Source organism: Taudactylus pleione, unplaced genomic scaffold (assembly GCF_031769625.1).
Source record: "Taudactylus pleione unplaced genomic scaffold, aTauple2 ptg000156l, whole genome shotgun sequence".
In the NCBI taxonomy this organism is placed as follows: Eukaryota; Metazoa; Chordata; class Amphibia; order Anura; family Myobatrachidae; genus Taudactylus; species Taudactylus pleione.
In genome coordinates this window covers 7,054,138-7,076,841 of record NW_028284558.1, presented here as the reverse complement: position 1 = coordinate 7,076,841, position 22,704 = coordinate 7,054,138, and the positions used below count along the sequence as shown (strand labels likewise).

Here is a 22,704-nt window from a genome sequence, read left to right as displayed (position 1 = left end):
TTTTCCAATGATCGTTATCTTGTCATGTTATGAAGCAAGGCTTTTTGCCCTTCGTTAATTGCACTTTAATGGCATTTTCTGCTACGCATCAAATATGCAGCACAACATGTTCCTTTTATATATGTTTACTACAGTTCTTTTCTGTTTATAATTTGCTGAGAAAACATGGGCCTGATTCAGCAATGATCAGATGTGCTAATACGCACGCAATCGGCTGATTGTTGCGTTCTGCGCATGCGTATGCATCATAGTGCACGTGCTGGCCACTGATCAGGACTGCGATCGCAGTGACTACGCAGACCCATCGCAGAGTGATTGATAGGAAATGCCATTTGGGGGTGGTGACGGGGTGGTCGGCGAAACGCAGGCATGCCAGTGCGTTTGAACGCCTTTGCATGGGCATGCATAAATTAGCCACTGCGATGCAATATGCAGCCGGAGGCCTGATAGCGTGCGATGAAGTTAGCAATTTATGAGTAAGGTCAGTGGCCCTGATTCAGAGCCGGACGCTTTGACAGAGCGCTCGCTCTGAATCAGGGCCAAGCTTTTTTTTTTTTGGAACGGCATCCTGGCCGCTCGCATAGCTGTGGGTGACCACCCACAGCTATAGCGAGCGGCCAGTAAGATGGTCGCGATGGTCAAGACCATCGCGACCATCGGGCTTGCGACAAGACCCTTGTGGTAGGGTCTCGTTGCCGCAAGCCCCAGAGAGATTTCGGGTCAAACAGAGCCGAAATCTCTCCCACTGATATCACTCGTGATGTCAGTGGGGCCGCCCCCAAACGGAGGCGTTCACATAGGAACGCCTCCGTTTGGGTAGCCACTCCCCCGGCCTGCCCACCAAAGAGAGTGTGCTGTCACTCAACATCGACAGCACGCCCCCTTTGGGACGAGACCCAGAGCGACGGATTGCCCGTCGCTATCCGGGTCTCGCGCATGCGCACGATGGAGCCGGCTCCGTCGTGCGCATGCGCTCTGGGCCACCATTGACCCGGTTGCGAGCGCTCAGCGCTTACGACCGGGTCTGAATCAGGCCCAGAGCTTGTGCAAGTGTGTGTGAGGCTGCGATGGTACTCGAGTGCACCAATGTTTTCGCAGTCTTGCTAAACATTACGGATGTGTGTAAGGTAAAGTGGGCGTCCCTGTGTAGTGCCGCAGCGGCATAGCGATTGCAATGAATTAGCATACTATCGCAGTTGAACTGCGTGCGTAATTGCAGCTGCGACCGCAGTAGCGATCCTTGCTGAATCAGGCCCCATGTTTTCAAAAAATTTGAGATACAGGCCACCTGACAGACTAACAAACTATATTATATTATTCATTATTATTATTCAGTCTTCAAAATCTACATTTGCTTCCCAATCCTGTGAAATAGACATTACATGGGTTTGCTATTTGTACAGTAAATTTGAAATTTTTGGAATTAATAGTCAATAAACAATGTAAATATAATTGTCAGTCATTCTGCAGTGTGTAGTATGGGAACCCTGAGAGATAGGTTTATCACAGCAAAGCATTGAAATATTATTAAATGCAGCAGCTGAAATGCATACAATTTATCTTATTTGATTTGATTTACCCAAATAATTATGATTAGATCTGCCCATTGTCTAGTAGTTTCCAAAGGTTGCGCACACATGGTACGATAAAAATCCACGATATGAACAATAACGATATCGTACATATCATGCATTTTTCGGTGCCTCCAACGACCTGTGTTGCGCGGGCACATATGGACGATAAAGAGTCCATCGATTTTGCATGCAGGCCAACCTGGATGCTGGCTGTCGTTGGTGGTGTGCTGGATGATCGATATCGATCATCCAGCACACCGGGAAGGTGCATGGAGATCGTTCAGCGATATCGTTATCATTGACGATCATCCTGTGTGTATGCAACATAACACACATAGGACCTCATTCAGAGTCAGTCACGAGCGCCGATGCTCTCGTAACCAACTCAATGGTTTGGCCCACGCCTGCTCAGCGGCCGCACTGCGCGTGCGCAAGCCCTGGAGCGACAGAGAAACTCTGTCGCTCCGGAGCTCATTATCAAAGTGGCGGCTGTCGATATTGATCGACAGCTGCCCCCGTTTGGTAGGCGGGCTGGGGGTGTGGTTTCCAAAACGGAGGCGTTCCTTTATGAACGCCTACCGTTTTGTGGGCGGCCGCACTGACATCATCAGAGCAGAAAGCTCCCTGGGGCTTACGAGTGCCCAGACCCAACCCTAGGGTCTGGTCGTAAGCCCCGATGGTCGCGATGCTGATCACCATCGCGACCATCAACCTGGTCGGTCATTAAGCTGTGGGTTACCATCAACAAGGAGGCGGCCATTCAGGATGCAAGCGGCTGCTCTGATTCTGTGCGACCGCTTGCAACTAACGACCGCCACTGAATGAGGTCCATACTGCTTACTGCGAGAATTGTTCTGTAACTGTTGCAATAATGATTGTCTTTCACAATCTTATATAAAGGTATCATTTACACATTGTGGTCACCATCACACTGGGGGGTAAATTTACTAAGAATCGAGTCTGGGAGAGTTTGTTTTTTTTCAACTCGAATAGCTTCACCTAAACTCAGGTGATTTGAAGCTCCTGAGACTCGCAAATTTACAAAGAAGGGAGTTTAGCTGAGAGTGAGATGGGCGATGTTGAAGCAGAACGAGATTTCACTGCCGAGTAGCAGGTTTTGCAGGAGATTTCTCGCCCGAGTAGCAGGTTTTGCAGGAGATGACTCACCCGAGATTGCAGTGTCTTCTCTCTGCAAAACTCTCCAGAGCAAGCAGCCTGTACATATCAGTGAGATATGTGTAAACTGCTTGTGTTGTATCTGTAAAAAAACGGGTTAAAAGTGTTAAAAAAAAATTACATAGCCCCCCCCCCTAAAGCTTATCCAGCCCCAGGCATGCCAGCTTGTCCTGAAAGGGTCTCCGGGCTGTGGCATTACAGCATGGCCGTTTTGGGTCTGGTGCTGGTTTTAAATATAGGGGGGATACTACGCAATTTTTTTCCTCCTTGTATTTAAAACCAGCACTTGCCCTGAAGCCTGGTGTTGGCTTCTAAATTATGGTGGAACCCTACACATTTTGTTCCCCATAATTTTAGAAACCAGGACAGGCTGGCAAGCCTGGGGCTGGTTAGGCTTTTGGGGGGGGACCCTATGTCATTTTTTTTCAGATATTTAAATTTATTTTCTATATTTACAGGCAGAAACATACAGTACATGGATCACAGCAATCTGTGTATGTTTCTGCCAAACTCTCAGATCACAGACAGTTGTATTTTTTTCACAAGTTTTTACAGGAGAGTTTTCCCATCTCATGAGAGTTTAGAAACTCTCTGCTTGGTAAATTCCAGAATCCTATCTTCACCAGTGAAAAGGTTCTCAAGTTTTGCCGATGGTGAATTGAAGAGAGTTTGCTAACTCTCCACTATTTTCCTGTAGCAAAGGAGATCTCTCTCCCGAGTTTGACATTAGTAAATTTGAGAATGGGAAAAAATGCCCAAACTCTTCAGAGTTTGCAAACTCTCCCAAACTCTCAGCTTAGTAAATTTACCCCTGGGACTCATGCTGAGTTGAAAATACACCTATTTTGTTTAATGTAAAATATGCAATCTGTCCTGTGCATTCCCACAAAAACATATATGCCTAAATCCCTATGTAGATTTCATCACATCTGTCATTGCACTACCTCATGCTTAGATGTGCTTTTTGCTCTCAAAATAGATGTTAAATACTATATTTCAGTTGCAGTAATTTTATTAGGAACTAACAGCATTTTTTCAAAGCTTTAGAGCAGATGCAAAGTTGGGTAAAATCTCTATTTTAAGGTGAAAATATTAGGACTTGGTTCAGAACCTCTGGGACACCCCCATCCTAATGACTAATTAGAATAGAACATATACAGTGCGCACCAGGAGATAATTGGATGTTCGTTGTGTGCTGCTGGGTCAGAAGTATGCCAATCCTTTGTTAATGGAAACAAAATTTATAACAGGAGAAGCTGCGCTCAAAACTCCTTCAAATATCTGTACATATACAAAACACTCTGTTCTCTGTTTAAAAGTGTCAAATTTTACTTGTATCGAATGATGTAAAATCAGGACATATAATAGCAAAGATAGTCTAACAAAAATTACTAATTAGACAACTGGAAGTTTTCAATTAGTTTAATTGGGCCAATAATGACACGTCATTATTGGAGTGAAAAGAAAAAAATTGGCCTCAAATTACTCCAAAATCAACTTTTACATTTTTTATGCTCCCCAAATATGTACTTATATGAAAAAAAACTTTTTATATTTGTTTTTTATATTTTTTTTAAGTGGCCTCAAATTACCCCAAATCATTTTTTTTTCAACTTTTTTAATTTTATGAATTTATATTTAAATCAAAAATTTGGAATTTTAAAATTTTAATAATAATGTTAATAATTATAATAATAATAATAGCTATATGATACACATTACTGAGCTACAACTATCGATGTCTAACCTGTCACAGCTTATAAATAAAATGATTAATAAGTTTGACTGACTACAGTTAGTTACTTAATAAATTTAGTCCTTTCAAATAATGTACTTTATATGATGGACATATTGATGCTGGTTGTGTCAGGGTGCAGAGTCTCCAATCTTAACCATAAATCACCGCCAGGTGGTTCGACCTTCGCTAACTGCCCCGAAACATGTCTAGTCCAATTCAATATCTTGTGCCAGAATGCAGCTAGCATCAGGGCCGGCTCGAGGCCCATTCCAGTGGAGCAGCCGCACAAGGTGCCACCCCATAGTGGGCGCAGCCTCCGGGACCTGCACCCACTGCTCTGCAAACAAAGATTTTAGTTTTTATTAACAATTATAGCTTCTGCCAGCAAGGCCGCCGTTGATGGGTTCTGGGAGTGAGAGGATCACCCGCTGAAGCGGGCTGAAATTACTGGTTCCAGACAGGGACACAGTGTGGACAGAGCTGCAAACACTGACAAGTAGTTAAGGGCAGGTGTTGGCACAGTGATGTATTGTGCCAATCATCTTTAGCCCTAGGACAGAGAGGCAGCAGAAAATGACGGAGCTTCTTCATTCAGGACCCACAGCTAGCTTTACATACAGTAAGAGGAAGACACTGTGATTCCACCTGACCTGTGCTCCTCCTCCCCTTTGTGCTCAGTTCCTGTCTGAACACCTCTGCCCCTTTCCTGCTCCATTTTCTTCACACTGTACATCTGACAGTAACCAGTCTCCAGGTTCCCTTTGTGTAAGTCTCCATGTCGTCCCTCAGACCCTAGTGTGTACTGTATGTCTCAGTTTCCTCCCTCATGCCCCAGTGTGTGTATGTGATGTCTCCTAAGGGCCTGCACACACAATAATGGGCGATTCAGATTCTTACTGTATGCATCTCAATGGGATCCCCACTGATGACTGAGTGGGTGTCGAAGGAGTGGCGGGCTGTTCAGAGGTCAATGTATATTTCTGTTTTTAACATACAACCAGATACTTGCAGTGGAAAAAATATAGCGACCTATGCAGAGTTGCCTGCTAGTCAATATCTTGCATTGTTTTTAGTTCTATGAGTGATTGAAAGTCATACTTAGCTCAGAAGCAGCTCCACATGTGGCTGAATGGGTAACTGGGTGGTCACTGGGCATTAGTACCTCAGCTATGTTTAGTGAGGGCATGTTGAAGGTGTAGAGAAAACTGGTAGCTGTGCAAACTTGTGCATGTCTTCAGGCGGATCTCCAGCACCAAGGATAGGGCTGCTGCAAATGCATGCTAATGATGATGATGATGGCTGCTTTCACTAGCGCATGGAATGGGGTGTTACGTTTGAATAAATGCCGCTGAGTCTGAATACAGGTGGAGATCTGCATTTATTTCCAAATGCATAGAGTGGTCGCACTTGCAGTGCTGATGCCGGTGGTCAGAATCCCAGCATCGTAATACAGAAGGTTGGAAATCCTGATGCATGCAGATAAGTATTAAAATCCTACCCCTAACCCACCTTTCCCGCAGCCTAACCCTAACTCTCCCATCAAGCAACCTAACCCTAACCCTCACCCCCATCTGCAGCCTAACCCTAATCCTCCCCTCAAGCAGCCTAACCCTCACCCCCATCTGCAGCCTAACCCTAATCCTCCTGCCGGCTAACCCTAACCCTCCCAATAGTGCCTAACCCTAACCCCTATCCCTAATATTTGCCGTTGGAATATCAGCTGCCGGGATTCTCACTGCTGTCGGCATTCCGGTGCCGGTATTCTAACCTCCTGCATTGTGTGCGCCGGATGCTGACTGCATTCCCTATGAGTGGACTGGTGTGTGTGTTGTCCTGCAAGTTTGCTTTAGGAGTGAGATATACTGTATTATATTCATGCCTTATTTCTGTAACTACAGATTATTCACAGTAGATACTGATAGCTTTCAGTTGTTACATATATAGAAGCAACACACTGACCTCTTGTTTGTAATATCTGGAGGTGAGAGTGAAAGTTGAATAGAACTTGTCCACAAACTTTATAAGTAAAACTTTAACATTAATACATAATACTACGAGGGAGGTTTTGCCCTATTACCATTCAAACTTGGCAGAAAACCTATGCTTATTGCCTGTTTAATAATAAATGGAGTCAGGGTTACTTAGCAGTCAGCCAGCCATTGTTTCCTCAATGATTGGTTTAAGTTTACACCAGCACATTCTGGTAAATTTTAAATTAGCCATTTAATCTAATAATCCATTTATTTACTTACATACAAAGATGTACAAATACTCTCCTACAAATACATTATAACACAAGCTCGCTAAGAAATCCTAAAGCAATAATTGCCTGCATTGTTTTTCTGTGTTTAGAAATAGTGTAACTTTGGTGTATGTTAAGATACAGAAAAGTACTATACATGTATTGCATTGTATTGGTGCCAACTTTGAAGGGGTCATTGCAGTTTTAGTGCAATGTCCCTGCCCAGAAAGGAAGGGACCACAAGAAATGCCTTCCCCTTCCCTATGATCAGAATTAATCAGTTCCAGTGTCGATGGTCATACAGCCCGTAGCCCATTGCCTATAGAAAGCACAGATGGGAGTAGAGCCTACATAGAGTAATAACTACACAGAGTAGGTGTCTGAGGGTATATGACTGGGACTCTTATTTGCTTGCCCAATGGCAGCTCCAACCCGTATTTACCAAGATTTTCCCCCTCTGGGAAGTTTTCCTGTGGGGAGATGCAGGAGACCACTGGTGGAGTGGCTTATTTGCATCATTAGGTCTCCAACGACACAATCTCACTGACCATGGCATCACACACAGGGTGCATCCTGCCAGGTGCAAATTAGGAGAGGAGGGGGTCCCTGTGCAACCTCCATTTTGGGCCCGCCTCTCTCACTGGTATTTATGTCGAGCAGACTATGTCACTGTGCTAGAGTCTACAATGCATGCTCTGATCTCTGAGAACATGGGGCCCTATGCATACTCCCAGACATTGCTCTACTGCGCATGCGCAAATCATTGGTGATTTCTGTGGTACCGATAGATAGCAGACAGGTAAGTATAGTCTATGGGTGCAGGATTATGCAGGTGGGCCCCCCTGGTCCCATTGTAGATACGCCCATGCATCCTGCCCGTTTCACTAAGAAGTCCACCAACCTACTGGGGAATCTTGGAACTATGAGTCTCCTGGATGGTCCAGGAGTGTAGGAACATATGCTTGTAGCCCTGGTGCCCCAGTAGTTAAGCCTATGCTGGTACATTGTGCTGGGACAGCAGCACGCTGTCTACCCAATTTAAATGCATACAGTATGCTCATATACAGTACATATAGATTGCAATAAGTAAATCACTTGTACTAATAGTAAAGCTGATAAAACACATATATATATATATATATATATATATAGCATAGGCAAACGCAGGGGGGGTTTCCATCTGCCTGGAAACCCCCCTCCCCAGCCCACACCGTGACCACAATAGAAATAGTAATATAATGGAATTTTACTAGCGCTGCATGTTCTTCTCAGTGTCATAAATGAAATAAATAGCACCACCTGTAGATCTTTTAACATTTATCAGCCAGTAATAAATACACCTGTGCACCAACTACAGTAGGAGATCTGGAAAACATTCACTGTTAGGGATGTGCTGCTATAGAGCCCAATATGTACATATATGTCCAGGGAAGTGGTAGGTCCTTCTGCTGCTCCCCCAGGCTCCCGGACTTGCTCCAATGTTCTGGAATGGTGCCCACATCTAAAATAAATACATCCAGCACAGGCAGGATGGCCCTACTGCCGCATATAATGGCTTACTGTGATCGCTGGTCCTGTATATGCTGGAATTATGACACACAATACACTTTATATGACACATATTAAAGCTGGATAAGTGGTAATCCCACCCTCTTCATGGACAGGCCACACTCACTCTAAAAATCAAGCATTTGGAAACCCCCCTCTAGAAATCCTGCGTTTGCCACTGTATAGTATTCCCCAAAAGTAATGTACTAATAAACATGCATTTCTTTCCATATAGGATCCCAGACACCTGCAGTTTTTCAGTGATTTTAGCCAAAGTAATGTATATATGTTGCTATCTGCAAGAAAAGTATATGGAGCACCCACAGACTATGGATTGTGTCTAAAGGTATTTATATTTGTATCATTTTCAGAATGACTTAGAAATGTGCAGCAGAAAATCATTGTAAAAGAATGTGGTGAAGTGTAATAATGTTTTGGATATTTAAGTAGGAGAATTTTAGTGACTTTTATTTCAACAGGTATTGCCTGCAAGACATGCATTAATCAAAATGTGCTGTGGCCTTCTAGCCTAACAAGACAGGAGGAGCCAAGGAGATGAAACTGCTGTGTGCAGAGAGCGAAGGGAGTAAGGTCTGCTGGATGACAGCAATAAGATTGTACAAGGTACTGTAACGTGTTTCTACTACAAAAGCTGTTAAAGCGTTTTATGTATCCAAGTTTACAGATAGAGGGCCTGATCTACAGACTTGCACAATGCCGATATATATCCACAGATCGAGCAGTTGTTAGTCATTGCACATGTGGAACCAGCACTGCACAGTGCAGTGATTGCATAGCGATTTCTCTTGTCTAGAGGATTCACTCACAAGTTGAGTGACAAGTAGTCAGCGTTTGGGGGAGGCAGTGGCGTAACTAGGGTATTTGGAGTCTCCACCCTTCCATGTGCACGCGTCGAAGGAGCGCACAGCGAAAACTGGGTGTGGTCACATGGCACAAGGGGCGTGTCCACTGAAAAATGGGGCGTGTCAACATGACACACACCCATTTCTCGTCACTCTGGGAACATTCCTTTCCATATGTACCTTAATGCCCCCAGCAGTAGTAGCCCTCATGCAATGCCCACTGTAGTAATGCCCTTTATACAGTGCCTCCAGTTGTGCACCCTTATACAGTACCCTTTATGAAGTGCCCCCAGTAATGCACCCTTATACTTTGCCCTCCTAAGCAGTGCCCCCAGTAGTGGTCCCCCTTATGCAGGCTCCCAGTAGTGCCCCTTGCACAGTAACCCAGTATGCAATGCCTCCAATAGTGGTCCCTCTTATGCAGGCCCCCAGTATGCCCCTTATACAGTGCCCCCAGCAGTGGTCCCCCTTATGCAGGCCTTCAGTAGTGCCCCTTATACAGTGCCCCCAGTAGTGGTCCCACTTATGCAGGCCCCCAGTAATGATCCCCCCTATGCAGTGCCCCTTATACAGTGCCCTCAGTAGTGGCCCCCCTTATACAGGCCCCCAGTAGTGATCCCCCCTATGCAGTGCCCATTATCCAGTGCCCCCGTAGTAGTCCTCCCTATTCAGTGCCCCCAGTAGTCATACAGTGCCACTAGTGCCCCTTACATAACACACACAGACATACACAAACAAAACACTGACTTACCTGCTCCTGCCACGCCCGCTGCTATCTGATCATGAGTGAGCTCCAGCCCGGCTCTGGCAGTGGGCGCAGCAGCCAATGAGAGTCTGCCTGACTCTCATTGGCTGCTGAAACACACACATCACCACAGAGTAGTACGAGTGTGCTACCCAGTTCCGGTGGCGATGTGTGTGTAACTGTGTAGTGTGGAGCGCACTCACTGCGGTCCGCACTACACTGACTGACTAGGTTGGATCTCCGTGACCTGTACCGTGGCCGACGGCACCCCCTCGCGCCGCCGGTCCCACGGAGCCCAGGGCACGAGCCCCGGCGCCCCTGCCCTAGTTACGCCACTGGTGGGAGGTAACAGGGTGGTGGTTACAAAAATGTAGGCGTGTCTGACCATTTACACGTCATTTCATGGGCGTGCATAAATTAGCCACTGTGATCTCATTTTCTAGCATGAGAGCTTTCTGCGTGTCATGAGAGCTGCAGTGTTTACGGCTGGTCAGACTTGCTGCATATGCTGAATGGCTGCCCGATCTGTTTAGCTGTTACCGATGTTTGTGCTGTTGTATGTCATCGGACGTCTATGAGAAGGCAGCAGTGGGTGTCCCTGTGCTCGGCTGTACTTTGGGAGGCATTAGCATATTTTGGCAACTGAGAGAATGCAGTTGCATTTGCATTAGTGTACATCTCTGAAACAGACCCTGCGGCAACAAAGTTGCACATATACCTGTCAATAGACATATCACTTGCGGGTGCTGGGGATCTGGTGCAAATGCGCACTGCTGATGATTCGCTAGCACTTGTTAGTAATTTTTGGCTAATTGTGAATTCACCTCTAAAACTGATAGGTCTTTCTTCCTTGATTGTGCCTACATATATATGATTACACGATTTTCAAAACTTTTTTTTTGCTCTATTTATTTGCATGTCTAAAGAATATTTATAGGCCTGATTCAGATGTACACACAGTAGCCACAGCGGCTGCGTCGTTTGCAGGGCCGTAGCAGTGATAATATGCAAATGCTAGTTTCAGCCTCCCCTTGGTTTACTAGATTGAGCCATTCTGGGAGCCAAAATCGGCATTCCGTGCAGTCAGCGTACATCCCTGAATCAGGGCCTATGTCTGCTGTATCATGGAAGTTTTTACCCATTGCAATGAAATGTAATAGCTATTGTGTTCTTCGTGATAAAATCAAATGTAACCATTTTTAGTGTGATTATGGCCTGGTTGAGTGTAAACGTATATGTGTATAAATCTGGTACATATATATGACTGCTGCAGGAACTGTATGCACCTTCAGATGTGTACATGTCAGCGTGTTGGTGCTATTTTTATATATACTAACGTTCTAATATTGGATGTGTATTTATTTTCAGCAAGGAAAACAGATTTACCAAAATTACTTAAGACCTCACCAAAAAAGTGATCCAAGCACTCAAAATTTCTCATCTATGGTATGTATATCTTGCTTTTTGCAAATAAGTAACTATAACATAATCATTACAATTATTAATACCATTTATTTGCTCATTTGTAACTTCCGAAAGTATTTAGCAACTTTATTACAGAAAATCTATTAGTCACCAGGAATCATTGATGAGGGGAACAATTAATGCACTGTACATTGTTGAAATAATAGGTAAATAGCTAGAAGACATTTTCTTCATTATTGTCATAGTCAGCCCTTTTCTCTGCTCTCATTTTAAATTCTTATGCCTAGTTCCAGAAACAGGTAGGAGTCGGTTAAATCATTTCAGAAATAAGCAAGTGTCTGAAGACTTGTCCAGGGTATAGAAGCTACTACTACATACCTTGAATTAACTCGGACATTTGTATGAGAACCAGAACCTTGTTTCATAAAAATAAAAAAAATTCATCAAGAATTATTTAATTTCATTGTTTGTGTGGACTGAAAAAGATCCTATGACACTATTCTCCTGTAATGTTTTACAGCCCATCACAAGGGGATGTAGTTCCAATTCCGGCGGTCCGGTTGCCGCCACTCCGAATACTGATGCCGGAATCCCGACAGCAGTTGGAATCCTGGCGCCAGAATGTTGACCACTGGCATCCCGACAGTGTTAGGGTTAGGCACTAGGGGTAGGGTTAGGTTGTGGGTGGAAGGGTTAATGTTACGCTGCAGGGGGAGGAGTTATTGTTAGGGGAGGGTTAGGAGTTAGAACACTTACCTAGTTGGGTTGGGATTCTGACTGTCAGAATGCCGATGTCAGTATTCTGACCATCGGTATCCCGACCGCTGGGATTCCGTACCCAATCCATCACAAGACCGCATTGAAAGCTGTAATACTTTTCTGAACATATAAAATATCACAGGAACAGTGTCATGTTCCCGCCAGAGGTGGGGTTTATTTTATAAAGACTAGGGATATGGAAGGTTTTCAGGTACCCTCAGATTTCCTCCCCATGATTGTCATCTCTCAGATCTCCACCTCCCCACCTTAACTGTTTATTACCTGTGTGTATCAAGCAGGGGGAACAGGGTTGCAGGCAGAAGAGGGGAATTTCAGTGTCACTGCTGCTTTCAGGTCATAGTGACAAAAACACTAAGGGCCTGAGACAGAAGTAGACGCAGAAGCACACCTGGCAGCATCTATTGGCGGTCGCCCGTCTGCGACTTTATGCAAATGCCACTACAAACTCCTTCCCATGTGTTCATTAGAGTGGCTGAGTGTGTAAGGTCTGAAACGCCCAATCTCAGCATTTGTGCATTCAGTAATACTAATTGGTGTGTCCTTAGACACCTTCATTGGTCGCACCGTAGAAAATTGCACCATCCCTAAGGCAGGTGCAGTTTCTCCATCCAAGTATGGCCTCCTGTGTAAGTGGTCGATCGTCTGTGTACGCAAATACTTGCATCGACACTCCGGCGACACTTCCATAACACGCCCACGGAGCGGACATTATTTTCGTTCATTTCTAGCCACCCCCAAGTCACCGCTCAGGAATGCCCATCACTTTTTCACAACATTTCTGATGTGATCCAGATGGATCGCAACTAATGGCAGCTCCAGAGGTGTGGCTGCAGTGCAGTCAAAAATTCAAATAGGGGAGCTACAAACTACAAGAAGCGACAAAACTACACTGCCAGCTTACACTGACTACTGGGGCTTGCAGTACTTGTACATCTGTGTGCGACTAAGTAACAAATCTGTGCAAAAAAGGTTCCAATACTAGTGCCCATGGCTATTCCACCCACCACGTTATGCAGAGTCTGAAACTTTGTACATAGGTTGTACCAATTGCTTTGCAACAAAAGTAGCAAACTAATGTATCTGGCTTTGTATGTGGCTACGACGCGAATAAGATGCAATATTTACTGAAAAATATGCAATATGGCGTAAAACACGCTTAATGTATGATGACATATCCGTAGATGACATATCTGTTTGATTGTATATGTCACAGTAATTGTTTTTAATCAAATATAGAGTCAAGTTAGAATAAAATGGTGCAGATAATTAATATTGCCGATACTAATGCAGTGTATTTATAAATTCACATCATGTATTTTTAAATTTAAATCATTGACACTGGATGTGGGATGGCATTTTGGAGAAATATGGTAGTTTCAGAATTGAACCTGTGACTGAGTCCCTGAGTTTGAAGCGATGTAGTCAGATTATCAGCGACCACAGCGTCGGCAATAAGAAAGTAGGCAGCGTGATGTCAAACCGAGCATTCTGACATGGTGTTAATGTGATGTAAAGCATTGTAACTGTGTCGGCTTTACAACTGTAAACCTGATCATAAAGCATTGTGAATGTCGATCTCACATGCCTATCCCGTCTTCAATTCCAAGGAAACACAAGGCTATATAAAATTATCTTTGTGGGTTTAGTGAGTAAGGTTAAGCTGTCATAGATCTACTCTTATGGAATACAAAGTTTTAAGTATGGAGCATCACACAGATAGGGATGTGCATTTCTGAAGAATGATACTATCTTTCAAAGTTATTTTGATAACATATTTTTCTTTTCTGTGTAGAGGAGTATATCAGAAAATTCACTAGCGGCAATGGATTTCTCAGGCCATAAAAGCAGAGTTATTGAGAATCCCACAGAAGTGTTGTCTATTGCTCTACAAGAAGGATTGTTATGGCGGGTGTGTATGATATCTACATTGCTCTGGGTATTGTTTGATAATGTTCTGTACTACGATAAGGTACAAGGCTAGAGATGACACAATGTCCCACAGTTTATTTTGCTTCTATTTGCTATATTGGTATGGGCTGAGTTTCTGTCAAATTTAATGGCTAATATTTTATTCCAAGATCAAGCAGAGAAAGTGGTTTACAAAAATCACATGAGTGTAAGGTTGCAGTGTCAGATTACTTCCTATCCACTGCAGCCAGGTTTAGATAATAAACTGGTAAAGCGTGCAAGCTATGGTATTTCCCACTAATGTATGCATTATATCACATAAATTAAATATTAATAAACACCTGTGCTAAAGTATATAGTATTTATATTTTCTATTTTATATTCTATTTATATTATATTCTCTTTATATTATATTTCAGTATTATATTTTGTTTTTATAGCGAAAGAGCTGTGGACGTATCAGTTCCCATGGCATCCCCACAACTTCTCAGAATTCAACAATGAACTTCGGTATGCTTAAATAAACAAAAAAATTAAGAACGAGTCCCAAGGCACAAAGACCCCTCTTGCAGCCACCTGTAAACAAAAGACCACTTAATCCTACAGTATATGGCACAACTAAACAATATAAAACAGGTTTGGCGCTGAGTTACGTTCCAGATAGTTACCAATTGTAGAAACCAATGGCAATACCTGTATCCTCGTTCACACCGGGTTTTTTAGATATTGATATTCACAGCCAAAATGTTTTTTTTTTTTCGTAATAAGGATAAACAGGATTTGTAGTTGCCAAATAAATAATCAAAATAAACACATTATAGCATAGTCTGCATATAAATTATATCACAATACATATGGCCATTTATACAGTAAATTATGAATCAGTAAGAAGATACAAGATCTATAAAGGTAGATAATTGAATCCCAGTAGACCCAGTGATAAGAATAAAACACAATGTGCACAGTCTAATAGAAATAGGTAGGGGCCCCGACCCTGTTGGTCATCTGCTTATTATATATAGTTATGTGCATAAATATTGGGACATTGACAGAATTTTCATATTTTGGCCTCTATTCACCACCACAATGGCTTTGAAATGAAACAAACAAGATGTGCTTTAACTGCAGACTTTCAGATTTAATTTGAGGGTAATTACATCCAAATCAGGTGAACGGTGCATGAATTACAATGGTTTCTATATGTGCCTCCCACTTTTTAAGGGGCCAAAAGTAATGGGACTATCAACTCAAAAGCTATTTCGTGGACAGGTGTGGGCTTTTCCCTCGTTATTTCATTATCAATTAAGCAGGTAAAAGCTCTGGAGTTGATTCTAGGTGTGACATTTGCATTTGGAATCAGTTGCTGTCGACACTCAATATGAGATCCAAAGAGCTGTCACTATCAGTGAAGCAAGCCATCATTAGGCTGAAAAATCAAAACAAACCCATCAGAGAGATAGCAAAAACATTAGGTGTGGCCAAATCATCTGTTTGGAACATTCTTAAAAATTAAATCTGAAAGTCTGCAGTTAAAGCACATCTTGTTTGTTTCATTTCAAAGCCATTGTGGTGGTGAATAGAGGCCAAAATATGAAAATTCTGTCAATGTCCCAATACTTATGCACCTGACTGTATCTCCTTAATATACTGCACATATCGATTTATCAAGTATTAGTCCTCCCAGCCGATGCAGAAATATATCAAAGATGGTACAAAAATTGAACATTTAATTAGACCAATAGGTCAATAAAATAAAAGGTTGGCTATAGTTTTTGCAGCATATGTAATCTATTTTACTGTCTATTAATTAGTGGTTATTGATTTTTATATGTTCAGCTCTCCATTTGTCACAACCCTGGTTCCACCACAGAATATCAAGAGACGAATCTCAGAAACTGATACTTCAGCAAGGACTTGTAAACGGGTATGTTTATATTTCCATGCGGTTGTTACATTTATGTTATTTTATTGTCTATATTCTGGGACACATTCTTACACTTCCAATTTATACTGTGCATTTTACCAATGTATTTTAAAGAGTTTTTAACTCAGAAATAGATTTTTTTTTTGTTAAACTTCATTGATGGATAATACAGTATACTTTACAGTCTGAGTTAATGTTTTCATTTCTGGATCTGAGAGACATTTTGAAGTTCAGCTCTCATGCGAACCAAGCCAGCTGGTGTACTACACAAACTTGACAGTTTGGACCTATAGAGATGAATCAATACCCAAGCCATTGAAGTTTCTTTGAAAGCATAATCATACTTTTCAGTATTATATCCTTCTACTTCTAAGCCAGAAGAGTTCTATTTATAAATCCCATCTGATTTTCTGAAAGCTTTCTAACTGCCGTATAGCACTATTGAATTCTAGCCTCATCTGTCGACCAACACATAAAAAACTGGTCGGATAAGTACAAAAACATGAAACTATTCTTATAGGGCTTTGTAATAAAGATCAATGAAATTTTCAAAACTGTTCTGCATTTGGTAACGAAATGGCATGTTTCACCAGTGGAACTTGGCTTTAAGAGTTTACAGTCCGGCCCCAACCAAACCACACGGAGAATGAATTGAGCATCATAGTCCTAGCTCATAGCCTCATAGATTACGATGTGCACAGGTAAAGGAAAAGTAACGAGATACATTTACAGAACAATACAGACATGCAATTTGAAGGTAGAAAAGAACCTACTGGTCCAGCAAGTCTACTTTATTTTCGAGATGTGCGCGGATCCCTCTGTTTAGGTTTTGGTTACGGATCTGGATTCATATTTGTGTTTTGGTTTCGCATAAAAATCAATAAAAAAATTGATAAAAACTAAAATGTCCGAATCCAAATTCGGGTTGAGCTAGGTTTTCAGAAATCTGGACCCGCACATCTATACTTTATTTATTTTGCTTCACAGTTTTAGATCTGTGCTAGATTTACTAATAATCTAAAAATGTAGTGATGGTTTCCACCTCAAATTTCTCGAATTCACTATCCAGCGGTTTAGAGCTGAAAAGTTGAACAGCCGGCAATGTGTTTGGCCGTTTTAAAAACCTTTAAAGTGCCGGTAGTTTTGATAGAATCACCGGATAACCAAGGTGGTTGTGAGAGGCAAGACTGCCCATACCATAACTTGAGCTCTTTGGTCACTCGCCAAGTGATGACCTTAGTTTTATCAGAGACCAATTATATAACAATAGATTATGGGGGGGGGGGGGGGGGCAACTGAATGTATTATTATATTAAATGGGAAATATTAACAATTATTGTATTAAGGGTGCAATATTATTTCAGTATGCGTGCACCATTTATAGTACCATGAATCAATAAGTGTTTCCCCCATTTTGGTTGACTGAGTGCATTCTGGCCACCTCATTTACCCTAGTAACAAGTACTGTGTATTCAGTATGATTGTCTCTATCCAATCATGTACAAAGGACTGCTCGTGCCCTAGAGCAGACATCAACCCAACCTGCAAGTGCATTCTGCCATTAACATACTGTACCTCCCATATAAAATAAACCCTGCCGTATATCTACCTAAAGACCACTATAATTCGCATAAACCCTACTCAGTCTGCCTGGGAACACCCGATTGTGGTCAAAACTTTGCGTTGTTTTGTCTCCATCAGCCTTCATTCATTTGTAAGATTATTTTGTCTTTAACATGCATTTCAATTTTTTTTTTTTTTTTTTCTAGAGTATTCTTGGTCCGGGACAGCCAAAGTACTCCAAAATCATTTGTACTTTCTATGTGTTATGGACAGAAGATAAAGCATTTTCAGATTGTGCCAGTAAGTAATGTGTATCACATTTGCCGATTTACTTTTATATAAATGCATGGCGTGCAGTATTCAGTTTTACTGAAATATTGGAGCTGATGCAGAGCGAGTACTACGCTAGTTTGCGCAGAGTATGTTGCTTGCATACGCACTGCACATGCTCAGGAAGCGATTGCACACATCTGGCAGGCGCTGCATGCGCACAAGTGGCGGTGGCACCTCGTATGCACATAATACTGGCTTCTAGGGACGTGCAGTCAGGGTAGACAGAGGAGGCAGAGCCGAGATTTTATATAAAAATGATTAGAATAATACAAATAAGATAATTAAAACTAAACATCTTTGTTTATTGTAATCATTTTATGGTTAACACTTACCAGCTTTGTGGAGGTCCCTGGGACTGCAGGGAGATGAGAGATGAGGCAGCAACAGCTCAGCCTCGCTTCTGTATAGTCAGACATTGCTTCCAGGGCTGGGGGCGGGGCCACACCATGGACAGTAAGGTGCACAGAAAGAGAGCTAATAGAGGCATGCCTCTGAGTATTGGGGGCAGTCCTTGAGCACTGATGGACACCTTGGATGTGTCATGTGACCAGGAAGTGCACTGCAGTATTTAGAGATCGGAGCCCAATCAGCAAAAGCAAGAGAAGACACAGTGATGCAGGTAGGAGAATCAATGGACACTGAAGCTTAGTGTAGTGAGGGGACAGTTACAATGAGTAGGGGGTGAGACAGGCTCCCAGCACTCAGACCCATCTCCATGTGTGCCTCCCCAGCCATTGACCTCACTGCACATCACTGGGATTAATAAATAATAAAGGTGGCCCAGTGACTGAAAAGGGCTGCCAGAGAACAGCTGAAAACCGTAGGTGATGTATGGTTGAAAACTGCACACAAAACTGCTCAATAGTAAAGGGTTAATCACTGTCAAAACTGGTATGACTTTTACCATATATTTGCCCATTGATCTAACTAGTTAGCGGCGTCTTTCCTGTTAGTGAGTGTAAAGTGCTGTCAATTATGTTTTGAAAACACTTTAATTTATGGGTTTTTAATATTTGTCATTTAAAACAATGCGCAAATATTACTTAATTAATTTCATTCTTCTATTAGTATTTGTTGAAAAACAATATTTAGGGGTCTATTTATTTAGTTTAAAACCGATGGACACTTGTGCATGGTAGCTTCTTGCAGGGCAACTTGTAAGTGTTAATATCATTCTTAGTCGATGAGTATACAGTATAGGGTGTTTTATGTAGCTGGTAAGGGAGCCAAAAAAGGACCTGATTCAGAGCAACATGGCTGCATCTGCGAATGCACTGCGTTCTTGAAAACAGCTGCATACTTCCACTTGCACCGTCGCTATACATCAGCTTAAGAGGTTAGCCATCATCACGATCAGCACCGATGTGCGCCAACCCTATCCTGAGTGCAGAAGATCCATTTGGAATCACTGCACCGTTGTATACGCTTACATCTGAATAAGCCACAATTTTATCTGCATTGCCACGACTTGTTCGCAGCATGCTTATGCTAATTGCCAAAGCCCATTATACCCATTTAGCTGCAAATGGAGATATGGCAGCACTGATTAATCTTCAAATGTTCACCTCAGACGACCTTGGACGCAGCACTTTGCGAATAACACACAAATGCAGCGCTTAGTGCACGGCTCTGAGTCAATCCCACAGTGTACAAATAGAAGTGTGATAACGAAGGCGCTAATATATAAAACACCCATCAAATTCGCACAACTAGATGTATTTACTTAGCCAGGAAGTAAAGCTTTTTGCTAGCCGTGAAACACTTCACAGTGGGGAAGGGGCTTTGCTGGGACAGCTCCTTCTTGGCTGCTCTGTCCTAGCAAGCAAAATTGGATAAAGAGCGCTGAGAAAATGGAGCAAACTTTTAACTAACAACTTGATTTGTTATTTCTTTTTAGAAAAAACTATGATAAATAGTAAATAGGCCCTTTAAGCTTCCATGTAGCAGTTAGGGTTAACTTTTTTGCAGAGTTCTGCAATAATGTTCCAGAAAGAATAAAACTGACAATACAGTAGTTTGTCTGCCTAACAAATTCTATTGTGGTGAACAAGGAAGAAAAGGAAGATAAGAGAGCTCGCCTGCACACAAGTAGATATGTTAGAAACAATTTAAATGTATTAACACTCTCAATCACTAGACAGCAGCCAACCTAGTAACAATACTCTGCAATCATCCTATTGCCATTAGACTTATCATTAAAGTTACCTTTTGAAGGCACAGAAATTGTCAGTAATTAACTGCTGCTTCTTCCCATCTGCTCTACAGATAGAAAACGGAGGAGATCTGTTTTATACGCTAGACGAAGGACACACCAGATTTACAGATCTCACACAACTTGTGGAGTTTCATCAGCTGAACAAGGGAATACTGCCCTGTACGCTCAAACACTACTGTACCCGTGTCACTGTCTAACATTATCACAGTTTTGATCAAATAATGTAAATAATGCTGAAGGAATATTTTTATTATGACAGTTTTCTTGTATATACTTATTGCTAAAAAAAAAAATATTTTGTGATTAAACTGAGGACGAGTTAAAAAGTCTCAGTTAAACATTTTTTTTTTAAAATTGCTGTCATTAAAAAAATAAACCATCTTAACTGACAAATATGAACACAGTGGATAACTAGGCGAGTTAGCAGCTCACTGTAACATAGAACAATGTGACATAAAGGGATGTCATTTTATAGAATTGTTGCACCCTCAGGTTGAAATCCTAGTTGCTGATGTGACTGTGTTCCTCTCTCAGGGCAGATGGCACGATTGGTTTATCCTTGGGCAATATCCAATCACGTGCCATCTTTGTTGAAAGGGGTATGTCCCGCTTTCAAATTTCATATGTCTTGATCACTATCAAATACAGTCAGGGGCGTAAGTTCATACCAGGAGCCTGGAGGCGAAATAGACAGTGATGCCCCCGTGGTGTCTCTGGCTTGCGCATGCCCTGATGTCCGTTGCTGCACATGCAGTAGCACAGCTAAGGGGGCAAAGATAGAAGTGCCAGTAATCCTGCCAGTTGTGGATAATCTCCAGCCTCATTTCCCTGTGTTTTTTGCAGTTCCAGCCCCAAAGTGACTCTACAGTCCCCAGTGTCTCTCTAGCCCTTCAGTCTCTACACCGACCATGTTGCTCCAGCCAGCCCCCTTCTGTCTCTCCAGCACCCCAGTCTCTCTGGCTTCAGTTAGCCCCCTTCTGTCTATTCAGCCCCCACTGCCTCTCCAGCCAGCCCCCCAGTGTCACTCAAACTCCAGCCAGCCCCCTTCTGTCTCTCCAGCCCCCTAATTTCTCTTTAGCTGCAGCCAGCCCCCTTTTGTCTTTCTGAGTCCATCCAACACAATTCTCTCTCTCTAGCCCCCCATTCTCTCTCCAGCTCCAGTAAGCCAATTTTGTCACTCAAGCCAGCCCCAGTATCTTTTCAGTTCCAATCATCCTCTTTCTGTCTCTACAGCCCCCAGTGTATTGCCAGCTCCAGCCAGTCCCCCAGTGTCTCTCCAGCTCCAGCCTAACCCCTTCTGTCTCTCCAGCCACCAATTTCTTTCTAGCTGCAGCCATCCCCCTTCAGCTCCAGCCACCCCCTTTTGTCTCGCAAAGCCTTCAATTGTCTCTCCAGCTCTAGCCAGCCTTGCAGTGTTTTTTCAGCTCTAGTCCCCACATACCTATGGCTCCAGTCCACAGACACTGAATACAGTGTTTGGGCTTTTTACTCTGAAGGTGTGAAGGCAGAATATCCAGAGGACTTTCCATTCTTATAATATTTATTTAGTAATACTTGCACTGTGCACAAAATTGTTCCACTCACAAAATGTATTTGAAACAAAGTTCAAATCAATATTTAAGCAGTCTTAACTTGAACTCCACAGACACTGCTCCTTTGCCTGTCATGGGATAATATTTTTCCAAAGTAGCTCTTATCATTTTGCTGCCTGAGGTGCTGTAACAAAAAACATGTCACATTTTCCAATATTCCCACACACTGCCATAAATATATGTATACAAAGAGCGTATACTATATAGGACGGCAATTGTCATTTTAATAATCATTAGACATACCAGCAAGGTGGTATCCATCCATTTAGCTTTTGGCAGCAAGAAAATTAGCTTTTCTACAATTTGTTGCCTCTCTAAACCTGAGATAGTTGCCTCAGTTTCCCTCATCAAGCAGGACATTTCTGCTTGTTATAGTAAGTCTTGCATGAACGTGAAATGTCTGCCATCAATTATACCCCCCAAAACGGAAGAATGTAACATTTCCATCCTTATGTTTAGTAGGACTATTGTGTAGTACTGTATATGTGAATTTTACTGCATAAATTTGTACAAGCTAAAGTGTAAAGTCCAGTAGCGTATAAAGGGCCACATGGACCGGGGGCTGAAAATTATCATGAGTCTTATATGAGAGCTGTTACCAGTGCTGTGTGGGTGTGGCCAGTGCCATGTGGGCGTGTACACCCCTACACTATCAGCTCCAATGTCTCTCTTTGTCCCATATTCAATTCGCGGTGGAAACTGACATTTTTTTAAAATTACCCCCCAATTTCTTGGTAAGTTGTGTACTTTGGCGAAAAACGACCAGTCAAATTTTGGATGAAAAAAAAAACAAAGTTGAAAATGGGTTTAACGTATTGGGTCTGGTATTTCGGGGGATGGTATGAATGCGTCAAGTGTTTTAAACATCGCACGTGGCCACAGCAGCCAGTTTTTTGTTGGTTTTTAAAATTGCGCTTTTACAACACAAAAATATACTTGCACCCATTTTAATGTACCCCCAATTTACGTGGAACAGTAATTTTCTGGAAAATTTTTTTCCTTTCTATAATTTTTTTACGTTTTTCCGTATACGCAAATTACCGCCAACTGACGCAAATTTAAGTACCCAAAATACTTT

The 22,704-nt window shown here is 42.4% G+C and overlaps 1 protein-coding gene across 1 annotated transcript in view; it reads left to right on the top strand.

Moving 5' to 3' along the window:
• Positions 1-20,344, top strand: part of GRB14 (growth factor receptor bound protein 14) — a 65,809-nt gene extending 45,465 nt beyond the window's left edge. The window contains exons 6-13 of the mRNA XM_088474891.1: positions 8,514-8,624; positions 8,807-8,902; positions 11,255-11,332; positions 13,884-14,000; positions 14,440-14,509; positions 15,836-15,923; positions 17,693-17,786; positions 20,085-20,344. Coding sequence (XP_088331017.1) covers positions 8,514-8,624; positions 8,807-8,902; positions 11,255-11,332; positions 13,884-14,000; positions 14,440-14,509; positions 15,836-15,923; positions 17,693-17,786; positions 20,085-20,231 — 801 coding nt within the window. The 3' untranslated portion in view covers positions 20,232-20,344. The remainder of the gene's footprint in view (positions 1-8,513; positions 8,625-8,806; positions 8,903-11,254; positions 11,333-13,883; positions 14,001-14,439; positions 14,510-15,835; positions 15,924-17,692; positions 17,787-20,084) is intronic.
• Positions 20,345-22,704: the final 2,360 nt, after the last annotated feature.